The sequence below is a fragment of the Melanostigma gelatinosum genome (assembly GCF_949748355.1).
Source record: "Melanostigma gelatinosum genome assembly, chromosome: 7".
NCBI lineage: Eukaryota > Metazoa > Chordata > Actinopteri > Perciformes > Zoarcidae > Melanostigma > Melanostigma gelatinosum.
This window is the reverse complement of record NC_136640.1, coordinates 10,103,916-10,126,581: the sequence shown is the minus strand read 5'-3', so window position 1 is coordinate 10,126,581 and position 22,666 is coordinate 10,103,916. Positions and strand designations below refer to the sequence as shown.

General features: G+C 43.1%; 3 protein-coding genes across 6 annotated transcripts; 2 read left to right on the top strand and 1 right to left on the bottom strand.

Moving 5' to 3' along the window:
• Window positions 1-500: 500 nt before the first annotated feature.
• kbtbd3 (kelch repeat and BTB (POZ) domain containing 3) lies at window positions 501-6,333 on the top strand (the record flags this gene model as incomplete). The annotated part of the gene is made up of 9 exons (XM_079271576.1): window positions 501-745; window positions 834-999; window positions 1,630-1,812; window positions 2,149-2,322; window positions 2,431-2,721; window positions 3,164-3,406; window positions 3,527-3,817; window positions 3,972-4,121; window positions 4,368-6,333. The coding sequence occupies 9 exons, from the start codon at window positions 501-503 to the stop codon at window positions 4,488-4,490; spliced, it is 1,866 nt and encodes a 621-aa protein (XP_079127702.1). The 3' UTR covers window positions 4,491-6,333.
• A 569-nt stretch (window positions 6,334-6,902) lies between these two features.
• sln (sarcolipin) lies at window positions 6,903-8,513 on the bottom strand. Its single transcript, XM_079271206.1, has 2 exons — window positions 8,169-8,513; window positions 6,903-7,715 (listed from the first exon to the last, which is right to left on the bottom strand). Exon 2 carries the CDS (start codon window positions 7,609-7,611, stop codon window positions 7,516-7,518), a length of 96 nt encoding a protein of 31 aa, XP_079127332.1. The 5' UTR covers window positions 7,612-7,715; window positions 8,169-8,513; the 3' UTR covers window positions 6,903-7,515.
• Window positions 8,514-13,060: 4,547 nt separating this feature from the next.
• alkbh8 (alkB homolog 8, tRNA methyltransferase) lies at window positions 13,061-21,585 on the top strand. 4 transcript variants are annotated; one of them, XM_079272711.1, is made up of 13 exons: window positions 13,061-13,207; window positions 13,685-13,818; window positions 13,915-14,015; window positions 14,231-14,362; window positions 14,603-14,698; window positions 14,920-15,024; window positions 15,471-15,541; window positions 17,572-17,678; window positions 17,895-18,070; window positions 18,528-18,805; window positions 20,144-20,293; window positions 20,714-21,137; window positions 21,237-21,585. In XM_079272711.1, exons 1-13 carry the CDS (start codon window positions 13,070-13,072, stop codon window positions 21,491-21,493), a joined length of 2,169 nt encoding a protein of 722 aa, XP_079128837.1. In that variant the 5' UTR covers window positions 13,061-13,069; the 3' UTR covers window positions 21,494-21,585. The 4 variants fall into 4 exon arrangements, with proteins under 4 accessions (XP_079128837.1, XP_079128835.1, XP_079128834.1 ...); XM_079272709.1 differs by having other exon boundaries at window positions 17,895-18,055; window positions 20,714-21,585; XM_079272708.1 differs by having other exon boundaries at window positions 20,714-21,585.
• Window positions 21,586-22,666: the final 1,081 nt, after the last annotated feature.

The following is a 22,666-nucleotide window of genomic DNA, read 5'->3' as shown; positions in this document are numbered from 1 at the left end:
GCATACATGCACACGCAACACTTTTTTTTTTTAGAAAAGAGACACATAGCTCAATATCAGTAACACAACGGTGCGCTTTCAGTAAATATGATGCTACCGACAAATACAGCCGCTAACACAGAAAAAGCCGCACGAGTCGTCGCGTGATTTTACGCTTCCGGAAGTTAGAATGGCGTGAGAAAGAGAGAGCTGTCCGAGGTGCTGACACAGTGAGTAGCCTCGTGCATGTTCTTCTTCAGACAACATACCAATATATTGCACATGTATTTCTATTACTACAATGTGTTTGACATTTAACAGTGATTCATTATCTAAGGTACTGGGTAACCTAATATCTGTATTTGAACTGTGACAATACTGACTGTGATAGACACCAGATCTTTCCTTAAACTTTTTTTTCCTGTAATATTATGAACCCCTTTATCTCAGGCTCACTATATTCTGTGGAAATGCATTTTGATCTTTGGTTTTTGTTTGATATGTTGACAAAATTTGGGAAGATGGATGAACCTCAAGAGTCCTGTATCACCGATGCCCACAACTCCAGCGGCACCACTTCACAATGCAATGGAGTCCCAGAGTGCCGGACCCTGCTGCGGGCGCCGGAGTCCCACGGACTCCAGCTGCTGGCCGTGCTCAGATCATTCAGGGAGCAGGGCTTGATGTTTGACTTCACCATTAAGGTCCAGGAACAAAGTTTTCCCTGCCATCGCTGTGTCCTTGCAGCATGCAGTGATTTCTTCAGGTAGTCTATCTATCTGTCTGTCTGTCTTTCCACTACCTACCTACCTATATATCTATCTGTCGATCGATAGTAACTGCTCTGTCTTTAGGGCCATGTTCGAGGTGGACATGAGAGAGCGTGGTGATGGTTCAGTGACTCTGGGTAACCAGTGTCCGGTGGCGGTGGGTTCTTTCCTGGACTTTGCCTATTCTGGAGAGACACTCATCACTGATGGCAATGTAGACATGCTGTTTCAGGTTGCCTCTTTTCTGCAGGTAGAAATACAACAATTCTTTATTTTTTCCCCTTTATTTTTTAAAACAAACAGTTGTTTTGCTAAATTTGTGCCATAACTAGTGCCTCCTCATCTGCCACAGGGTGTTACATATTCATCATATTTTGACATGTTACAGTTAGTGCTGTAACAGTATCACAAGATTTTTACTGCACGATTGTCATGACTAAAATAATTCAGTCTAACAATGTTCACAATGTTTGTGGAAAATATTATTCATTTTTTTAAATCATCAAAGTCATCTTTAACTTTGTTTATTTCACATTTCTTCTCTATTTTTGGAAATATTACACTCAAAACACGACTGTAGGGGGATGTTACATGAGTCTGTAACCATAGCTGCATATATAAAATTATTTAAGAGGTGCTGGATTATTTCCATGATATTATCACATCATCAATAATTCATTTATAAATGTCACGGTTATTGTAAATACCGGTATATTTCAACACCCAGTGACTGTAAAGCACAGGTGTAAATAACAAAATGAATGATGGCTGAATTCCTTTCCAATGGTACAACCTCACGGATGTCTTCTCCAGCATCTTCACTTATTTTGACTTGTCAGGCCTCCTGACAAACATTTTTCAATACTGTTTGTGTCCTCAGGTTACAGTCTTGTCGCGAGCATGCAGCAACTTCCTGATAGGAACCATGGATCTTGGTAACTGTCTGTCCCTCTTCTCCCTCGCTGAGGCCTACGGCTCTGCCTCCCTCCTCCAAAGTGCCAACGAGTTTGTGGTTCAGAACTTCTCTGACCTCTCCAAAACCCACGACTTTCTGGATATGCAGGTGCTGCTTAAGAAAGGACACGATAAGGAAGGCATTTTCGTGTATATAAGGATGAATGTAGATTATTTGTCAATGAACTCAGACATTCCTACTATGCATGCAGAGTCTGCAATCTGTCTGAGCATTGACTTTAATCTGTTTTTGCTCATTCTCAGTAATTAACATGTCAACTACAAATCATATTTCATAACCAGTCAACTGTAACGCTTCGTGATTCATAACGTGATGATGCATCCATATAAGAAGGAAGTTGAGACAAGTGATCTTATTATCATTCTGCCTACATCAAAAAGCCTGAACTCAGTCAGTATTTACTATTTCCATTGCTTCTTATAGGTGAATGTGTTGGAGGCATGCCTAAGTTCAGATGCTCTAAACGTGCCCAGTGAGGAGGCCGTGGTGATGTCCCTTCTTAGATGGACACGCCATGATCTCTCAAGAAGACAAAAACTGCTGCCGGGCTTGTTATCTCTAATCAGACTCCACCATTTACCTGCACCTGTACTAAAGGTATGAGCATGCTGCATCTGCGGGATTTGGGATTTTTGCTGGAATGCTGATTCAGCAATGAGGTCTTGTGATTGTCTCAACAATGTTCCCCCTCACCTTCTCTCTCAGACCCTGCGTGACTCAGACGCCCTCCTCTGCGATGGTAAGTCGTGTCTCGCCCTGCTCTCAGAGGCTCTTAGCAAGCAGGATCAGTACAGCGGCCTGCTCTCTGATGCCAGGCCAGCCACCACACAGAGCTACATCTACACCCACAAGACGGAGGAGAACGGAGAGATCCGCCACACCTTCTGCTACTGTCTGGAAACAGACCAGTGGAAAGAGCTGGCGACAGGGCACGGAGAGGGGGACGCTGCTATGCCAGACCCACCAGGATCCTGCGTTACCAGCTTTGCTGAGAAGGTACGTTTTAGGATTGAACTTCGAGTCCTGCTGCTGTTTGGAGTCAGTGGTTCCCAACCGTTTGTCAACCTGTGAGCCCTTATTGCAAGTTATTGCCTTGGTGTGTGCATGGGGTGTGAGTTTTCTTCTCCAGATTGTTTTGTTTTAAGGTGTTTTAGAGACCTCAAGAGGTAAAAGTATGCCGATAACAGTATTGTTTCACAAGAAATAAAAAAACAATTCAGGAAAAGTGAGAGAAGAAACCTGTTTTTAAGACACTATTATTGCTTGTATTATCTTTTCACCCTTGAGTTTATCTTTGGTCCTGACCTCCAGGTTAGGAATCACTGTTTTAGAGAAAAGATGTAAAAGGAGCAGAAAATTGGACAACAAACAAATGGGGCCATTCCTTTTTTTTGGTTGAATAAATTTGCCAACTTATCGTCTTTCCACTGGATCTAAGATGTTTGTGACAGGCGGTTGCCGGGGGAACTGTTGCCGGGCAATACGTCTCCATGTGGCCGAGCCGTTCCACGATGCCACGGACGAGGTTTGGTGTTTCTGTCCTGTGACCCTAACCTGCACGCGTGCGCCTGCCATGCGAAAGCCCAGAACCACGCACACAGCTGTGACCTGCCTGGACCGAGTGTACGTCATTGGAGGACGGACCAAGGGATCAAGAGGGGGAGCTCCCAGTCTGCTGGAGGTAACAGTGTTTCCTTTATATACAATTGGGTGAAGATTTCCTTTTATTGCTCGACTATTAACTGTGGATTTTTTGTTAATGTTCAGTTTAAACACAGCTCTTTTCTATCATGTATTGTAGGTGGAGTATTATGACCCTCTGATCCAGACCTGGTGCTCAGTCAGCCCGCTGCCCACTGCCATCTTCTACCCTGAGGCCAGTGCTTGTGGAAGTGTTATCTATACACTGGGCTCGGAGGTGGAGCTCACAGACTCCTTCAACCCCTCGCTGGACTGCTTCTTCCGTTACGACGCCCAGCAGGACCAGTGGAGCCGCCTGGTGGCAGAGTTTGGCCAGTTCTTCCATGCTACACTGGTCAAGGCGGTGTCGATTCATAATACACTGCACCTCTGTGACCTCTCCACTTACAAAGTGAGCCATCAGATCAGCACTGATGAATGCATGAGTTGTCAGTCATTACATTGTAGTGTGAAGGCATTTACGAAGGGTTATGTTGTTTACGTTTTCTGAGCAGGTTTATTGTTAAATTTCGGACTTCAAAATTCGCCTATTTCTCAACATCCAGGTCTATAGTTTTTGTCCAGAGACCTGCGTGTGGAAGGGTGAAGGGTCATTTGAGTGTGCTGGGTTCAATGCTGGAGCGGTTGGTATGAGAGACAGAATCTACATCCTGGGTGGAGACTATTCACCTGACGAGATCACCGATGAAGTTCAGGTACGAGAACTTTTTTATCCAGAGTAGCTTCTTTGACTTTTATTGGCTAAAGGGGGTGGTCCAAGTTTTTCGTGAGCTAAAAGTGGAGGCCACTTGATGGTAAAATGTCTCTTTATTTTTAAGAGGCCTTGAAGACGTGATCAGGAGCTCACCAGAGAAACATTAGCATCAAAATGATCCCATTGCAAAGACAAACAGAGGGTATTCGTCATCTGAGATCTGTCTGTTTTCTTGTGACATGTACAGGTGTACCACAGTGAGAGAAACCAATGGGAGGAAGTGACTCCCATGCCCAGACCACTCACTGAGTTCCACTGCCAGCTAATCAGCTTCAACAGATACAAAGACCCATGGGGTGACACTGCTTGATACACAGCAGACACCCACTCATGAAAACATGTGAGTGGATATACATGTGTGTGTTACATGTGTCACTGATGTAAGCAAGTACCCATGAGTCTCCCTTTGAGGCTTTCAACCCTCTGTGCATGACAGACAGCTGACTGAGAGAATGACAATCTGTGACTATCACCGCATCACTCACACATCCTCACATCCCAAGAGCACGTAAACCAGTATTTATTTTATTGTTTTTGTTCATTTAAAGACTTTAATCCTTAACTTTGTATTTGTGAAGCACCTGCTGTCATAGGGTCTCTGTTGTGTCATTCAACATGTGGTCTGTCCCATGGAGGAACCCTATAGAGTAGAAGACGATTTTAGAAATCCTATTTTAGTAACTGAATATTTTTTTTTTCCTGCTTTGTATGAAAAGGAGAATTCCCCAGAAAAATAACTCATAGTATCTGTACACTTATCAGCTCTCCTACAGCTAACATAGAAAATAATACTTTGTTATGTAACAGTTTTGAAGCTCCATTTACACAGCCTTCATGAGGAATTCAGTGTTATTTTCCTGCATTTGGGGTATTTGCATCATGAATGGATCAAATAACTTTGTCCCTTTCAACTAAATGTGCTTCACAAGATGGTAATATTTTTAGAAAATGGTCCTATTTATGAGTTTGTGTTTCATTCTATGTCATTAGGACTCCCTGTTATTTTCCTGATTTGTCCTTTGTTTTAGCTGATGAAGACCTGCTCATACATAATTGACTATTTAAAACTCAACTAAAATAATTGAACGGCAATGCTGTGTAAATGATCTGGGTGGATTTTCATTTTAAACTACTTGCATTTATTCTGTTTCCGACTGCCATGTATCCATGCATGCCCTGTTTCTCCTCTCATGATGTATAATTCTACATGTGATCAATCCACAAATCTCCTGATAAGCTTCAGTAACTGCTTGTTTGATGAAAATGTGCAACTGTCACAGAGAAACACTCTGTAGCTTCAAAGAACACAAATGCTTAACGTTTCAGAGAGCAGGAGGAGAAAAGGGCGTCACGGTGTAAATCGTAAATACAAAGTACATTTGTGTTGTGAAACAGAAAACTAATCCAACAAATGAAAGTCTGTTCTTGAACACGACAGCCCCCTTTAAAGGGGGCTAGAGGGGGGTAGGGGAGAGGGGGGTAGGGGGGTGGTGTACTTGTGTACAATTCACTTTTGCCATACGAATAAAAAAAATAAAAAATACCTGTGTAACAAAGAGATTCTGGGCGAAACAACCACGGGAGCCATTTTACACACTGCAAAACACAATTATACATGAACTCTAGAATAATACTTCAAGTTTTACCACAAAACCACGTTTTTCTGGACAAAAAACTGCAGTACTATACTTGTTTTGGTCTCTGATGAGAAAGCACGGAGCGATTTTGGCGGATGAGCACATTCAGAGGGCCGTGCTTCGACCCCGCTTCGGGTATCGTTTTCAAAATTACTCTCTTTCAAACCGTTCAAAAGTTATGGGGATACATGCCAATATCAGCCACAGGTCACGACAAAAGAAATTGGGTCAAAAAACTTACGTTTTGATGATTTTATGGATGAAAAACTGATCTATTCCAGCGGATTTTGGCGCAGCTGTGTGCCCCATGTTGTGATGTGTGTCTGTGAGTGGTATCAATGCACTGGCTCACTGAACGAGGAAATGGCAGGCGAAACTGTGAGCTGGACCAATCCATGTTGGGAGGGGGGTTCGCCCAGCATTTTCCGATTGTTAGTCAGTAAACAGATGAGGAGATTGTCAAACACCCCCGCATGGCTCCCGTTGGACTATCCCACATCGAAAAATGTGTTTTTTGTGAAAATCGAGCAGGCACAGCCCATTTTACAGTCCATTTTACAGTCACACAGACACAAATTATGATTCATATATTTTTATGATTGACAGATATGATATTCATAACTGCTCAAAATTATTCCAAATGGTGTCAAACTGCTTTATTAGGATTATTGAACACTCTTAGTGATAAAACAAGTGAATATATAGTTCATATTTAGTTACATACTATATAAAATTTTAATACAGCAATGCAACCAAATGCTTCCAAAAATGATAATTTAGCATGCCTTTGCTTGGTTTATGCTGGCCTGCTTCACTCAATCGAAGTCAAATCAGTTTTAGAGACTGTAAAACCGGTTGTGCTATGACTGTGGCTATGTCATTGAAATTTTTAGGCTTTATTTCAAGTAATATTTTCGACACAAGTGCTTTTTTTCAGGCGAACCTGAAACTTTTTCAATTTGAGCTGTGCCATATGTGTATTTGTTATTAACCAGCAACATATACACAATTTTACAGATATCAGCACATCTCACAAGTGTTACCTGTATTATACATTAAAAAAATTATTAAAATATACCTTGTAGTTGCAGAAATACACTCTCTTTAGTATGGGTATGCAATTTTCGAGCAGAGGCCTAAAAATAGGGGCAGTGTTCAAGAGGTTAGTGGCAAGAAGTGAACATAAACATAATGCTTCCTTATTTGTGGAGATGTCTTCTTCTTTGATTAGATATAGTATCTGCATAGATACATTCATCACTTAGTAAAAACATAACAATAGACTCAACAGCATGGTTCATTGTTTCATTATCACAGGAATGCCACATGGGATGCTGCATGTACTACTGTTTATGTGACATTACTGTGTCTCATAGCTGTCGCTTTAAAACCCCTGTTTATTTATTTTTATTCACCCTCCCATCTCTACTGTGACTTCCCCTTTGGCTCTTGCCAAATATTCAAGGCCACTTTCAAAAAACACCTCAAAACAAATTCTGATCCAAGATTAGTTTTTGTCTGTAGCAATCGCATGATTTTAGACATTGCATCACTACTTGAGCTCTGGACCAGACTACAAAAAAATGAATGAAAAGATGTAAACACGGTGTCTGAAGAATAATCAGGCTGGCTTCCTTCCACACACATCTCTCTGTCTCCCCTTCTTCCCGTTCATCTCGTCTCTCGTTGCTCCATGGTTTAGGCCTGGTACGTTTTCACCAGCAGCCACATCAGCAGCACAGTGATTAAGACGATAATGAAGTTGAGGAACAGCTCCTTTACCGAGCGGTCCATGGTGGTATCACACCCGAGGAGAGGAGGAGGGGAGGAAAGAAGCAGACAAATACGAAGGGTGCAGATGTTGAGTGTTTTTTAAAGGGCTGAGGCCGGTCCTGGACCTGAGAAGTGTAGAGAGATATGAGCAATGAAACATATAATTAAGGTATTACCAAGGCAAATAGTATGGTGGTAAAAAATATATATATATATATATATATATATATATATATATATATATATATATAAGTGCATGTGTGTCTACAGTTGCACATGTGCTGTGTTTTGCGTGTGCATGTTTGTTATCATAGATTAGAGGGATCAGACACTTCTTAGGCGGGTCGTTCCATCTGTTCCATCACTCAACAGGGAGAGGGCTCAACAATACGCCCTCATATAAACACATGGGAGATGACACACACACCAGCAAAGTATACTCAATGATACACTATCATACATGTGATCAGGTTAGAAAGTGCTGTATGGGAAAGTTATTGGTGCATGAAAAAAAATAGATACAAGCCCCTTTGCACCCATTGCATTTTCAAAATCAGATGTAGCCGGTGAACTGTTACCTTTCCTTTTTTTGGCAGCAATCTCACTATGAGCAGGAAGAGGAGAAAGCAGACGTTCTCATGCGCTCCAGTAGTACTTGATCTCTGATAGCTTGTCTTCTCGCTGACAATTCTATTGTGGCACTTCTTCTCCGTAGCATCTGTTAGCAGCTGATCTTCTTGCTGTTGTCCAGCTCTCTTCGGTCGCCAGGGGAAGTAGTCACCTCTCCTAAAGTAGTCACCCTAGCGGACCGCCCATGTTTCACATACAACCGGACTGATGTCACGCAGCAACTAAACAACCAATAGAGTGTCTTACTTTCCACAATATCATCCACTGGTGTTTTCCATGTATAACCATACAGAGTCTCCCTCTTACACAGAGACACACAACAGTGGAGGGACTCGGGTTATTTATAAAACTTTATTGCAGATAGGTGGATTACAGTTGTTCCAAACATAATACCCATGTCTTCTGATGGATGTAGGAAACTGAAACAGTATCTGTGTCTGGGTGTGAGCTATGCACAGGGGCAAAGAACAATAACCGAGCGACCTCTCCAAAATACAACATTGGAGGCATGTAGATGTAAATCCAGTTGATACCACAGTTTATCATGCTGTCTGGCCAGTCAAAGAGGAAAAAGGAAAGGTTAATTCCTCCCTTAGTTATTTAGATACTTTAATACGTAATATCATGCCGCTGTACTTGAGTTACTTTCAATATTCTCTGTGACTGCTGGATGACACCTACCAGCCAGGATAGACAATAAAAGGATGTGTGGGGCCATTCTCAAGAGGGTGGGACTCATTGTATAGGCCGGCCTGTGGGTGACAGAAAGGAAAAACCAGAGGAGAGTGGCACGCTATGGAGAGCACAACCCTATTTGTAATCGACAATGACAGATAACCCTCATCCCTTTAGTGTTTTTGTTTGGTCATTCTATTTCTGAACCTAAATGAACTGAAACCTACTGAGCTACCAGTACTGACTGCAATGGCATTAAACAACTAAGATACAACGTGTTAATTAGAGAGCATATGTTGCCACCTTTGGACAAATCCAGGCTAGCTGTTTCCCCCTGCTTCCAGTCTTTATGCTGGGCAAAGATAACCACCTGCTGGCTGTTTACTGTGAGGTCAAGCGAGTGCTGTCAATCCTCTCATCTAATTCATCTGCCAGAAAGCAAAAAAGTGCATAAAGTGTATTTGCCAAAACTATTCCTTTAAATAGATGTTGATTGTAAAGTGTTTTTCTCTCTCTCGTGGTAATGTATAACCATTGTTCACAGGGGTCACAGCAGGACAAAGTGTGTATGAGCTTGGCTCCCTTGAACCTCTCCATCACAGGATTCCAAGGTCTTTCCCAGAGGAGATCAAAGCGTCTGCTATTTTATCCCCCTGCTGCCCTGCCAACGTCAAACCAAAAGCTATTTGACCCAGGGATTCCCATTGTCACGGAGATCCAGCGCCGGGGTGATTGAATAAAGTAGGGCGAGGTGTGCAGGCATCTCTGTGCGGGGTGGGCCATGGCCCACTCTGACAGCTGTGTGTGTTTAAGATAGAAAAGTACTGGCAGGGTTACCCTCTAAGTCAGTGGAGAGACGGAGGGGTGTCAACAAGGCCTCAGAAACACCATTCCACACATTCTGGGACGCTATGTGTGTGGGTGTACGTGCATGCAATACGACTACTGTTTATAACCAGTGAAGTTTGGTGACAATTTCATGGTTTTCAGCTGTGAATGTTATGGCAAAAAAAAGACAAATCAAATCATCTATAATACCAAAAATATCAACAATCAATTCATGCCAGGAGACAATTAGCTTAGCATAAATGATGGTAAGCAACGGGGATACAGCTAGTCAAATGCTTAACATGTTGTAGCATGTTTAATCCACAGAAAAATGAACAAGATGAGGTGTTGCGTTTAGTCTTTATGCTAAGCTAAACGCCTGCTGACGAGGAGAGACAGGAATTTCTCTGAGCTGACTGTGATCCTGACATAGAGATGATACAGGCAGCAAACACAAGGCTCAGGCCTGTTTATACTTTAGGCCAGTTGAAATAGTATGTCTGAACATCAGATCCGCTGCCAACGACCTCAACTCGTAACTTCTGTCTGTCTCATAGCCATTGTAGCTGCCAGCTAGACAGTGAATTGTCAGGATCCAGGATCCCTGTCTGACCTGTTCGGTGTTACCTCTGTTTCCCCTGATCTCCTCTCCTCATGTGTTCTGTCATTCCCCCATTTGTTATTGTGTGCCATGTGCTCTCTGTTTGTCCTCTGCCTCCAGACGCCTCCCATGGCCGCGCCCTTGAGTGTGCACAGCTGAGGACACTCCAGCCGATCACCTCCTGCTGCCTGACACACCAGACTCAGGGCCAACTAATGAGTCTCCTGTCACTACATAAGCTCTGGCCCTGCAGTCTGGGGTTGTCAGGTCGTACCGTCTTTCACCCGCGTCAACCCCGTGGCGTCCTCTGCCCTCCTTGTGTGTACGGATTACACTCCGCCGCTCTGCCCTCCTTGTGTGACACGGACTACTCTCGCCGTCAAGCTGCCAGCCCTCCGGTGTCGAGCCACGGGCCTCACACCGTCGCTCTGCCACTCTGGTGTCGGACCACGGGCTCCACACCTTCACACATTCGAAATAAAACCTGTTAATCGTAACTTCTGTCTCCTGTGGTCTTGCGTTTGGGTCCTACCTGTGAACTCTCCCATAACATGAATAGATGGATCTGTACATTCGTCAATGCTACAGCATGTTATGTATTATCTTGTTGGTATCTGTAATGCCAGACAAACCTGGTTAAAATGACCTGGTTGCATATCAGTCATATTTCCTTTTGAATAAGATTGGACCGAATGACCATGTCCCGAAAATATTTTCATCTCTGGAAAGAGAACATGAAAGAACAATGAAAAAGAAAACGTGAGGGATTTTGGCTGATATATTTCTGTACTTTTACCGGTTTCATTGCCATAGTTCCTTTTCCAACGACCGATATCTGCTTGCATATAGTCCCTATAGAACTGAAGAACTATTTCAAAAAGCAATCTGTCCATCTCCGTCATGCAGTCTGCAGCTAATCAGAATACTCAGATGCCAGTAACAGGAGTTTGGCCTCTGGCTACTGGCCCTACAAAGGGTAATGGCATGCCTCTGGGTACACAAGTGGTTCCACTCTAGTTCTCACCATTACCCTGCTTTTTAACAATTTAGCTGAAGTGTGAGGTGAAGCAGCTCTTAAGCCCTGGCAAGGAAAATATCATCCTAATCTCATGTTCATAACCTGAAAGAGATATTTCCATTTTGTAGAATGCTGACACTCATTGATCACATGTTCATGGCTGACCAACTCTGAAATATATTATTGAAATTAGATCTGTAAGATGCAGTTCGTCTGAAACAGCAGTTGAGAAAAAATCTGACCACAAAGTCCATGGTCTTTAATCGCAGATGGTTCATTCATCAGATACTTAGTGGACTTTGTGGTGAGATTATTTCCTCAGCTTCTGTTTCCAATGTCAAAGAATTACGTTGCACCTCAGTTGTTAAGCCAGTTTGCATGAGACGTTCTTTAAGTGCTCTGATAAAATGAACATTTTCAAGTACAAGTAATCATGCTCGCTGAGGAAAATTGTGTTTGAAAACTCCACAGCAGCTACTTAATTGAGCTATTAGTGAGATCGCTTTTTTCTACGACAAGACAGTTGGGAAGTCAGACTGACTCAGAGTAATGGATTGCAACAAAATTGTCATCAGACAAAGAATTGATTAATGTCTTTCCCCTGTGTTTTCATTATCGTGTTCACTGGATAAAAATGTGTGTGTTGTGAATGCTAAGAAATTGCAGCAAGGGATAAAGCTTTGCTGCTGATTAATCTCCCAGCAAGTGTACGTGACTGAAGTCTCTGGGCATCATCCAACACCCACAATGGAGAGGACTATTTATATTCTTTCTTTATTTGGCTGTTTGGAAAAACAAGATGGGGCAGAGCGTTGTAATGGTGTTGAAGAGGGCAGCCACAGTCTCCTGTCTGACCAGCTGCTGTTTTGAAGACTAAACTGAGCGTGCTAATAAAACAACGAAGGGTTCCAACTGGCCAGAGTTCAGCCGGGCACTGTGATTACTGAGATGGCTGAGGACAGGTGAGGGCTTCATTACACTACACACACCCGTGTATAATCGAACACACTGACGCACAAAAGTTTCATGCTCACGAACACATACATGCATGCTGGAACACATACTCGCACCCAAAGGGGCTGTGGAGTCATTGATCTGGCTGTAGAGGAATTAAAATGCAGGATCTGAGCTAATTGGCTCCTGTGAGGGAGGAAGCAGACAGAGAGCAGAAATCAGGGCAAAAAAACAAAACAATAGACAGAATACATCAATTACAATTTAGAAACATGTCTGAACGTAAATCACTGGTTGTATCTGATCAGCATCTGCCCTGATGTGCGGGGTAATGTGTTTTGTTGAAAAGGATGCATTAGAATTATATAGCCTATACTATGACATTAATACCAGTATTAGACTATTAGTCCACCCATGGAAAGTACCGTAATCTCACTGGACATACTACTGAGTAACAAAGATAGACTTTCTTTCCTTATTTTGCTGGTCTGAACTCACATTATAGAAGGGCACACAACCAGAGGAAAATGTAGAGTGAAACAGTTAACATTTTGGGCTGCCAAACGTATACGCCTACAATGAATTGCTGCATCACATTGCAACTGTTGGAACACAGCCATTGTTAATGGTATTAGTTGCCATTGTGCTTTGTCTGATAAGGGTTTCAAAGGAGCCAACAGTGCATGGTGGCTCTGCTCTCCTCGGATGAGAATCGTCGGGAACCGTCAGTTGTTTGATGCTTGTTGCACCCGGACAAAATACACGGACGTACCATGGAAGCTAGTGTGGGAAACAACATGGAAGCCGTCAGAAGGAGTAAAGAGGACAGAAAAGTTATTCGTAAACAGTTAAAAGCCAGTCACACTTTGCTGAAACATGAAGGCATCAGTACAGCACCGCAGCCTACCAAGGTAACACAAAATTAATATTCATATACAGGAAGTGGCAGCGAAGAGAGAGCTAGCTAACATTTAGCCTCTTCGAGCTACTTCTTTTAAATATTTACAGCTATTACATTCACAATTCAAAGTTGTTTTTCAGTGAGTTGAATGAAAGAGTGCATGCTGTTGGCTGGCTCGCTAATTTGCAGGTATAACTTTAATATTAGCTTGTAGCTACTGTTTTCTCTCGTTTATAAGAAAACAATAGCAGTTTAAACTTTGTTGGGGAATACAATGTACAAATGTACGTGTGTCTTGGGCTGTTTGGATGTATTATAAGGAAATAACAGTCTGTTTAGGTGTTTAACAGACAGCCTGGTGGAAGAAGCCATTGATTCTTGAGGTGTAGGGTTCAACCAGTGATTAGCCTGTTTTGGATGTCATCTTGCAAATTGTTTATGTTGTTAAACGGGTCTCTATAGAGTCAACCTCTTGTCTGTTCCACAGAGCTTGGTGGTGGCTAATGGTGGCCTGGGGAACGGAGTCAGTCGAGAGGAGCTGTCTGCAGTGCTGAACGAGATGGGAGCGGTGGAGACGCTGATCATGCACCCTCACAAACCTTACGCTTTTGTCACGTACAGGTACAGGTGCTGGGCCGAAAATACTTTGTCACAAGTTAATTGCTTTAACCTCTCTGGAAGAAACTCACACTGTTGTTTTTGTCATCTTGTTTCCAGATCTGAAGAGAGTGCTCGGAAAGCCCACACCCACCTCAATGGGGAAAAACTTCAATGCGGAGAGAACAGCGTCACACTCTACCTCAGTTATGTCGACTCAGGTACTGGACTTAAACATTGACACCTACAGACGTGAGCCTAAAATACTGTCAGATCTGCTACACTCATTTGAAGCATTGTTTACCTCATATTTTAACAGTAAGTTGGAAAGCTGAAGTTTGTGTGCTTCATGCGCTGGATATCTAGTCTAATAAGAAACATACTTTTGCAGCCAGTAGTGTGATCCTGACTGTATGTTCTGTTTGTGTGTCTGTAGTAACCTGTCAGGAGGAAGTGTCCGTTCCTTTGCCTGATGGATTAGTCTTGGTGGAGGATTTTGTGTCTCCAGAGGAAGAGGCTCTGCTGCGCGCTGCTGTCGACTGGTCGTCCACTAATGATGATGTCACTGGTGAGGGTCTGCGTAATTTGCTGTCTTTGTTTGTTTCTCAATTTAAGTTGAGAGGAGAACTATGTAGAACTTATCATGATCATCCAGGAACTTGATTCAATCTTGTCATAAAGCTGAGTATTAGTCAGATGGCAGAGCCTTAATGAATCCAGTTTAATGTACAAAACTGTTGTGTAGAATTCGGATAAGAAATACAAGAATTTGGACCTTATTTGCTAATTTCATTCTAATGCATTTTAGCTCAAAAACCTCTGAAGCATAGAAGAGTCAAACATTATGGCTTTGAGTTTCGCTACGACAACAACAACGTGGATAAGGACAAGCCATTGGCTGCAGGTAAGCATCCATTAAAAACAAAAAAATCGAAACATTTCAATTTTAAGTATTTTTACTGTTTTGGCCAATACATCACTTAAAATCATCTTTTGATATTTTTGGGCTCTGTTAGTAGATTTAATCTCTATATTTCTATTTTCACCTATATCTCATGTATTGGATAGTGAGCAACAAGGTGCTACATTTTGATTCCTTCTGCTTGTGTGTGTGTGTGTTTCCAGGTATTCCTCAGGAGTGTCTAGCTGTTCTGGAGCGATGTGTGAAGAACAAACACGTCGACATCCTGCCAGACCAGCTGACTGTCAACCAGTATGAGTCTGGACAGGGTGAGATTTTCCAGTCATGTCTCTAGTGATGACTCACCGACTAAGATACATTTCAGAGGTTATCATGTACATATGTCTGACTACATGTGGAGAAAATGACAGCTGTTCAAAGCACAACACATATGCAACATTATTAAAATGGAAATGGTTTGTACCCATTAATAACTCACAGAAATATCAATTCTTCCACCTTGGTGCAGTTCAGGAATCAATATTTAGTTGGATAACTGATTCTCTGGATGATTAATCAACACTGAATCAAAACTATATTATCTTCTGAGGTGCAGGGATTTAAAACAGACATGGAGTAGGCACACGTTTGGATTTATACCACAAGGTGGCAGCAGAACCTCTCCAAAATGCATCGATGAGTGATGAAAGTTTCTGCTTCGTGATACATTTTGACGAGTACGACTATTAAAATGTACATTTTATGATATTTCCAGGCATTCCTCCTCACGTGGACACTCACTCTGCTTTTGAGGACGCCATCCTGTCGCTGAGCCTTGGAGCAAAGGTGAGAAGTCAGTCCATCACTTTTGTGAGTTTAAACTTTTTTTCGCAAACTCCAGCTAGCAGTGTTGACAGAAATACTCCCCACAGCCCCGTGGGTTGGTAATTCACCCCAACTATACGATTCAGCCGTCAGCTTGTGGAGCCAGTATCGACCACTGGAGCTCAAGGTGCATTCATCAATGATGCAAAGTTAGAAAGTGGGTGTAAATGTACATCTATATATATAAAGCTTCTGTTTGTACGCCTCTTTGTGTTGGGGTTCGATCAATCATATGGCCCGTCACCTCACTGACCAGTGTGATTGATCTGTCTCAGGGGGCACCACTGTCAGAGATGAGTGTGTGCAACAGTATGTTTGGATTCTGTGTCCTTGTGATTTTACTGAGAACATTGTGTCACCTTGCTTGCAACATCTCATAATCTCCTGCTCACTGCAGCCTTCAATTGATACAGAATGTAGCTAAGGACTCTTTCAGAGGCGTCTCCCTGGTTGTGGGACATTTTGTGAACAATTAATGAACAGAAGAAAACCAGATTTCCCTTTTTAATCAGTTTTGCTTTGTCCTTGACTATTCAAGGTGTGACTAGATGGTGTCGCACGGTGCTGGGATGCTCATTTAGTCTCTGCAGGGCGACTGTTGTAGATGAACGCCCATCTGTCCTTGCTTGTCTGGAAGGCAGGGGCTCTATTAACAATCAGCTGTTGTCTGTCTCTCACACACACACAGATTGACAGACGTGTGTGTAGTGCAGTGTGTTCTTTGTCCGAGCTCTTCAGTGGAGATTTTAAGCAACACAAAGTGTACCGTAAATGTTGTATATCGGGTGCAATATCGAGAAGAAAGACGTCTGCACAATGAATATGGTACACATGATTAATCCATTGTCCTGGAGATTTTGAGTCAAAGTCTTATTTACTCTGGTTTTGTTGTTATTTCTTTAATCTGTTTATCAAGTTAATCCAGCTGTGATCAAATGCTTTAGTGCATCATCAAATGTCCCTTTCAGCCAGCCACCAGTCTGCAGTTAAATATATGAAACAGTGTTGAACTTTACAGGTTTATTGAGCTTGTTTGTGTTTTCAGAGAGAGAGAAGAAATAAAGCAATGTTGATGTGTGTGTGTGTGTGTGTGGGGGGGGGGGTGCATGTGAGACTGATTAATGAATAGTCTTGCAGTAAAGCGTAACTGGTTGCATCACCATCGATTTAGTCACATTCCACCGGTTTCATTGATTGGCCAATACTCCCCTGATGGGAACAGCACAGTCCTGTATGTGTGTGTTTCTGTCTGTGCGAGAGATTTCAGTTGTGGTTTCAAGTTCAGATAATTTGCTGGTGTTGTATGTCAGCTCTCTCACAATCATACACAAACTCTCTCTTTCTATTCTCTTCTCCCCCCCACTCCCCACTCTCTCTCTCTCTCACACACACACCCCTCTACTTCACAAAATCCAATTTTCCTGCTGTCAGTAGTCGGAGCGATGCAGTTTTAAATTGTGTAGATGTGATTTCCCAGCAGAGCTCATGCTGTAAGGAAACATCAGGATCAAACACCAACGGGTGGAGATGATTCTGCTGGATGTTAGTGAGAGAGAGCAGGCGGAGCGTGTGTGTGTGTGTGTGTGTGTGTTTGTTTTTTCTCCTGTGGGTGACTTAGCTAAAAACTGCTGAGTAAAAGGAAAGAAGGTTTTTATGTTTGGAAAAATGTTTTTTCCATATTTTATTCATTAATGATACAGTTTTGGGGGAGTAATAATAGTTGTTAGTTTTTATAAGAAAACGTTTGCTAAAATACATTGTTTCCTCTCATTGGTTACATTCGTTGAGTCATGGCGGGCCACCAACTCCGTTTTTATTGCTCTGCTGTGAGACACAGACGACTGTCAGCTCTTTGCCTCTCCACCGTTTCTTTCTGCTGTGTTCTGTAGAGAAATCGATAGTTGTATCCTGTTGCTATGTGTGTGTGTGTCTCTGATTGATTTCCTAAGTTGTCAAATGAGTGGTCTAAATGCTCTTTATTTTAAATGCAGACAGTGATGGAGTTCCGTCATCCCGACGGCCGTCTTGTTGCTGTGGTGTTGCCAGAGCGGAGCCTCCTGGTGATGAAGGGAGAGAGCAGATACCTGTGGACACATGGGTGAGCTGGACTGTGTCACGTGGATCGGTTTATCTCTGTTTGAATGTGACATGTTCATGTTGTGTGTATCGTACATGCTTTGTAGTATCACTTTCCGTCCAGCTCAAAATGCATATCCGCATCTTATGTTATCCACATAAAGTCCACCACCATAACAGATTAGCTGCTATCGGTTTCTTTAAACCACGACTACAACTGTCTCTTATCTTGTCCCAGGATAACTCCTCGGAAGTTCGACATCATGCCGGCCTGCGACCCACAATCCCCTGCTCATACGACGCCTGATCTCAGTACTTACAGCAATCTCACTTTGAGCAAGAGGGATACCCGCACTTCTTTCACTTTCCGCAAGATCAGACATGAACCCTGCGGCTGCGGTGAGAATCTTGCAGGTGCAAAATATAACAACATAGTGTGTTTGTAACAGAATCACCACCATTGTTCGAGAAATGTCAGACAACCCATTTTTAGAGCAAAATCCTCTTGAGGCGAAATTCTGCCCTCAAAATCACCACCTGCAAAGTACGACATACGGTCTGATGGACCTCTTCTCTCTGTCTCGCTCGCTCTGTCTCTGTCTCTCTCGCTCGCTCGCTCGCTCTGTCTGTCTCTCTCGCTCGCTCTGTTTCGCCCTCTCTCTCGCTCTGTCTCGCCCTCTCTCTCGCTCTGTCTCGCCCTGTCGCTCGCTCTCTCTCTCGCTCTGTCTCGCCCTCTCTCTCTCGCTCTGTCTCGCCCTCTCGATCTGTATCTCTGTATCTCTGTGTCTCTCTGTCTCCGTCTCTCTTTGTCTCTCTGTCCCTCTCTCTGTGTCTCTCGCTCTCTCTCCCTCCCCCTCTCCCCCCCCTCCAGCCTTTCCGTCTGCCTGTGACAGCCAGGGAGCTCCCTCAGCACCCTCACCGCTGCCTCCTCCCCCCTCACTACCCTGTTGCCATGCCGACGCAGCCCTTCTGGAGGAGGAGTACGTGCACCGGGTGTACGACGCCATCGCCTCGCACTTCAGCAGCACTCGCCACTCCCCTTGGCCCCGCGTTTGCCACTTCCTGTCATCGCTCCTGGCTGGCAGCATGCTGGCCGACGTGGGCTGTGGAAATGGGAAATACCTGGGGGTCAACCCGGAGGTGGCTGCAGTGAGTGTCATCATGGGTTACCATAATTTACAATCATTCTCCCCCCCCCGTGGAGAAATGTCCTTTTTCCATTTTGTTTTTTATTGCGACTCACTGTAGAGTTCCACACAACAGAATCTGGATTTTTTTTACAGAGATCTGTAAGCACACCGATACAGTAGTCCAGTCTGCTGAAGATAAATGCGTGGACAAGTTTTTCCAAATCCTGTTGAGACATAAGTCCTCTAATCCTTGATATATTCTTCAGGTGATAGTAGGCTGATTTTGTAATTGTCTTGATATGGCTGTTCAGGTTGAGGTCTGAATCCATAACTACACCTAGATTTCTGGCTTGGTTTGTGGGTTTTAACATCAGTGACTGAAGCTGAGCGGTGATTTTCAATTGTTCGTCCTTGGTACCAAAAACAATTACTTCTGTTTTATCTTTGTTTAATTGAAGAAAATTCTGGCACATCCAGTTGTTGATTTGTTCAATGCAGTTACCCAGCCCTTGTATGGGATTATAGTCCCCTGGTGACATAGTTATGTAGATTTGTGTGTCGTCTGCATAATTATGATAACACACTTTGTTGTTTTCCATAATCTGAGCTAGTGGAAGCATGTAGATGTTGAACAGAAGAGGCCCCAGTATTGAACCTTGGGGAACACCACATGTCATTTTAGTCAGCTCTGATGTGTAATCAGCTACAGACACAAAGTATTCTCGGCCCTTCAAGTAGGATTCAAACCAGTTAAGTGCTGTGCCAGAGAGTCCCACCCAGATTTATAGTCTTTCTAGGAGTATGGCATGGTCGACCGTGTCGAATGCAGCACTGAGATCTAGTAACACTAAGACTGAACTTCTGCCATTGTCTATGTTTAAGTGGATGTCGTTGAAAACCTTAACAAGAGCAGTTTCAGTGCTGTGGTGCTGTCGAAAGCCTGACTGGAAAACATCAAAGCAGTTATTTACGGCCAAGAAGTCGGTCAGCTGTTGGAAAACCGCTTTTTCAATTGTTTTACTTAAAAATGGGAGGTTTGATATTGACCTATAATTTTTCATCATTGCGGAGTCTAAACTAGCTTTCTTTAGGAGTGGTTTAATAACTGCAGTTTTTAGGGCTTGTGGGAAGACACCTGAGAGAAGGGATGTGTTTACAATTTGTAAAAGATCAGTGGCAAACAAATGAGGTAGAAGTCCTCTGCTGCTACTTCACGGAAACCGATTAAGGATTCAGAAGGATGAGGTGGCAGAGGCCTTTTGACCAGTTTGATAGACATGAGCCAAACAACCATATATCATAATGTTATTGGGATGAGGCATGCATGCCCATGTGTGTGTTTCGTCTCTCTTTTCAGGTTGGTTGCGACCGGAGCAGCGCTCTCGTCCACATCTGTGCAGAGAGGGGCTTCCAGGCGTTTGTGTCCGATGCTCTCAGTGTCCCTTTGCGAACAGCCTCCTGTGACGCCTGCATCTCTATAGCTGTCATACACCACTTCTCCACACAGGTACACACACTGAAATCCTCTTTTCGATACAAGAAAACAATATAGCAACTGAAAGATGACCCAACACGAATATACAAGCACTTCACTCAATTGTTCATCAGTCACAGTCTTTTTTAGACTGCCGGGAGTGCTGGAATATTTTAGGGACCTCCGGAACTTTACCACAGTTTCAAAAGGAAGATTTTCAAGTTTTGGCTCCTGGGACATTTAAGAAATAATTATTCCATTAGTGTTTTTCGGCCTCAAATCAAGTGTTTTTTCTATAATCCGTTATTTGACTGATTTGCCGAACCATCACATGCTTTGAGACACTGTAGCCAATCAAACACTGGTCCCTGAGTTAGTTTATGAGATCATGGGGTCACTTAGGAGTATGTGATAGAAATGGTCAAATAAATAGTTTGTGTGTGTGTGTTGTAGGAGCGTCGTCTGGCAGCAGTGAGGGAGCTGGTGAGACTTTTGAAGCCTGGGGGTCGAGCGCTCATCTACGTTTGGGCTTTTGAGCAAGAGTACAACAAGCAGAGGTCCAAGTACCTCAAAGACCAGAACAAAGAGCATCCTGAGAACCACAGCGCTACCGAAAACACACAAACAGGAGGCAGCCAGGAACCTCACGGGACATCGAGTATCCATCCCAGCAGACATTTAGAAGACAACTACAGGCCTGTAGAGAACATCGATGTGACTGATGGCAAACTCAGTGTGCACACCAACCGAACAGCATTCAACACCCAGGACCTGTTGGTTCCCTGGCATCTGAAAGAAGGGAAAAAACGAGCGGAGGAAGAACCGAGAGATGGTGGAAAGAAGGATAAAGGGAAAGAGAAATCCCAAGAGACTTCAGGTAACACCTGCTCAGCCTACAGTTCAAGTTCCATAGCCAAATTAGACTGTAACCCTGGTCCCAGTGCAGGTTTTCTCTCTGACATCTGTTCTGGATCAGGTCCTGACACCAGTGATGCCACTCACAGCCCAGACTCTAAACCCGGTGCAAGTGGCGACACTACTCAGACCTCCAGTTCTGCTCTGAAGTCGGAGTCTGAGAGCAGTCCCGCGCCCGTTTTTCACCGCTATTACCACGTGTTCCAGCAGGGGGAGCTGGAGCAGCTGTGTGGTCAGGAGGCTGGAGTCAAAGTGCAGAGCAGCTACCACGATCAGGGTAACTGGTGTGTTATTTTAGTGAAGGACTTGTCACAATAATTCAGCAACAAATACATATTCAAACAAGAGAGGTAATGCAATGTAAACAAAGACTGAATGAAAAGATCCTTTATTTGTATAAATGCAGAAAAGTGGACAGATGAGTGAAATAAATGTAATGATTTTACAAAATGCCTGCTTCTGTTGTGCTCCTTCTTGCATCATTCCTAGAAAGGTTTGACACTTACATGGCTCGAACAGTCCTGCAGTCGGCTTTTGCTGAAAATAGTTGCAGCTAACTGAAACAAACCATGGAGGTATTTTTCAAAGCTCAGGTTGTAAACGTACTCTGGCTCTGTGTAACCCAAAGGTACAAACAAGGCTCTTCCAGAGTGCATACACTGTACAGTTGACTGCCACCGACAATCTTTATCTCACTACTTTATTTCTTCCACTGACCTTGGTGTCTGCCCTGAATTCACTGAGCTGGAACTAAGCCGTAAACGGCGTGTGCCCGACCTTTTCAAGTTAAAGGGCCAATGTGTAACATGGCATTTCAGGTGCTGGGGGATTTGTTGACATTCAAGAAGCAGAATATACATATCATTTTTTTCTTTTTTTTTTTTAAACGTGTCCGACAGAGAATAGATTATTGTCCAAGTACATTGATTTATAAAGTTACTGTGCAATACTTCATCACAGTCCCTGTAAATGCAATAGACCGACGTAGTATGTATGTGTTTACGGAAATGAAAAGGGCATAGAGATTTAAAGTTCAAACACATTTTACCTTAAAATGTGGAAGCAGAATTTATTCTTTGATATTAAATCAGGATAAAAAGTATTTATTCATTTATTGAAGTAACAGTTTTAGTGTTGCTGTAGTTAATTTAGTGTTGCATCAACTGATATTCGACACTGTATTTTATATTAGATTTGGTGTAACGTAGGAACACCAAAGTAAGACTTTATCACTCTTTCTTTCTTCCACTCTCACACGTTCACACTATATTCTATTAACAGAACAAGTTTTACCAGACGGCATGGGAAGACACAACTAACTGTAGGATAATGGCTTATTGATGGCCGAGGAGTGTAGTGCTTTTATTTGTTGCAGCCCCTCTGTGGCAGGTTAGTACGGTAATCGGTCAGCGGCTCCAAGTAAATTACCCCTGTGGCTCCTCAATCTGCAGCACCCACACGAACAAACACTGTGGTGCAGAGAGATGGTTT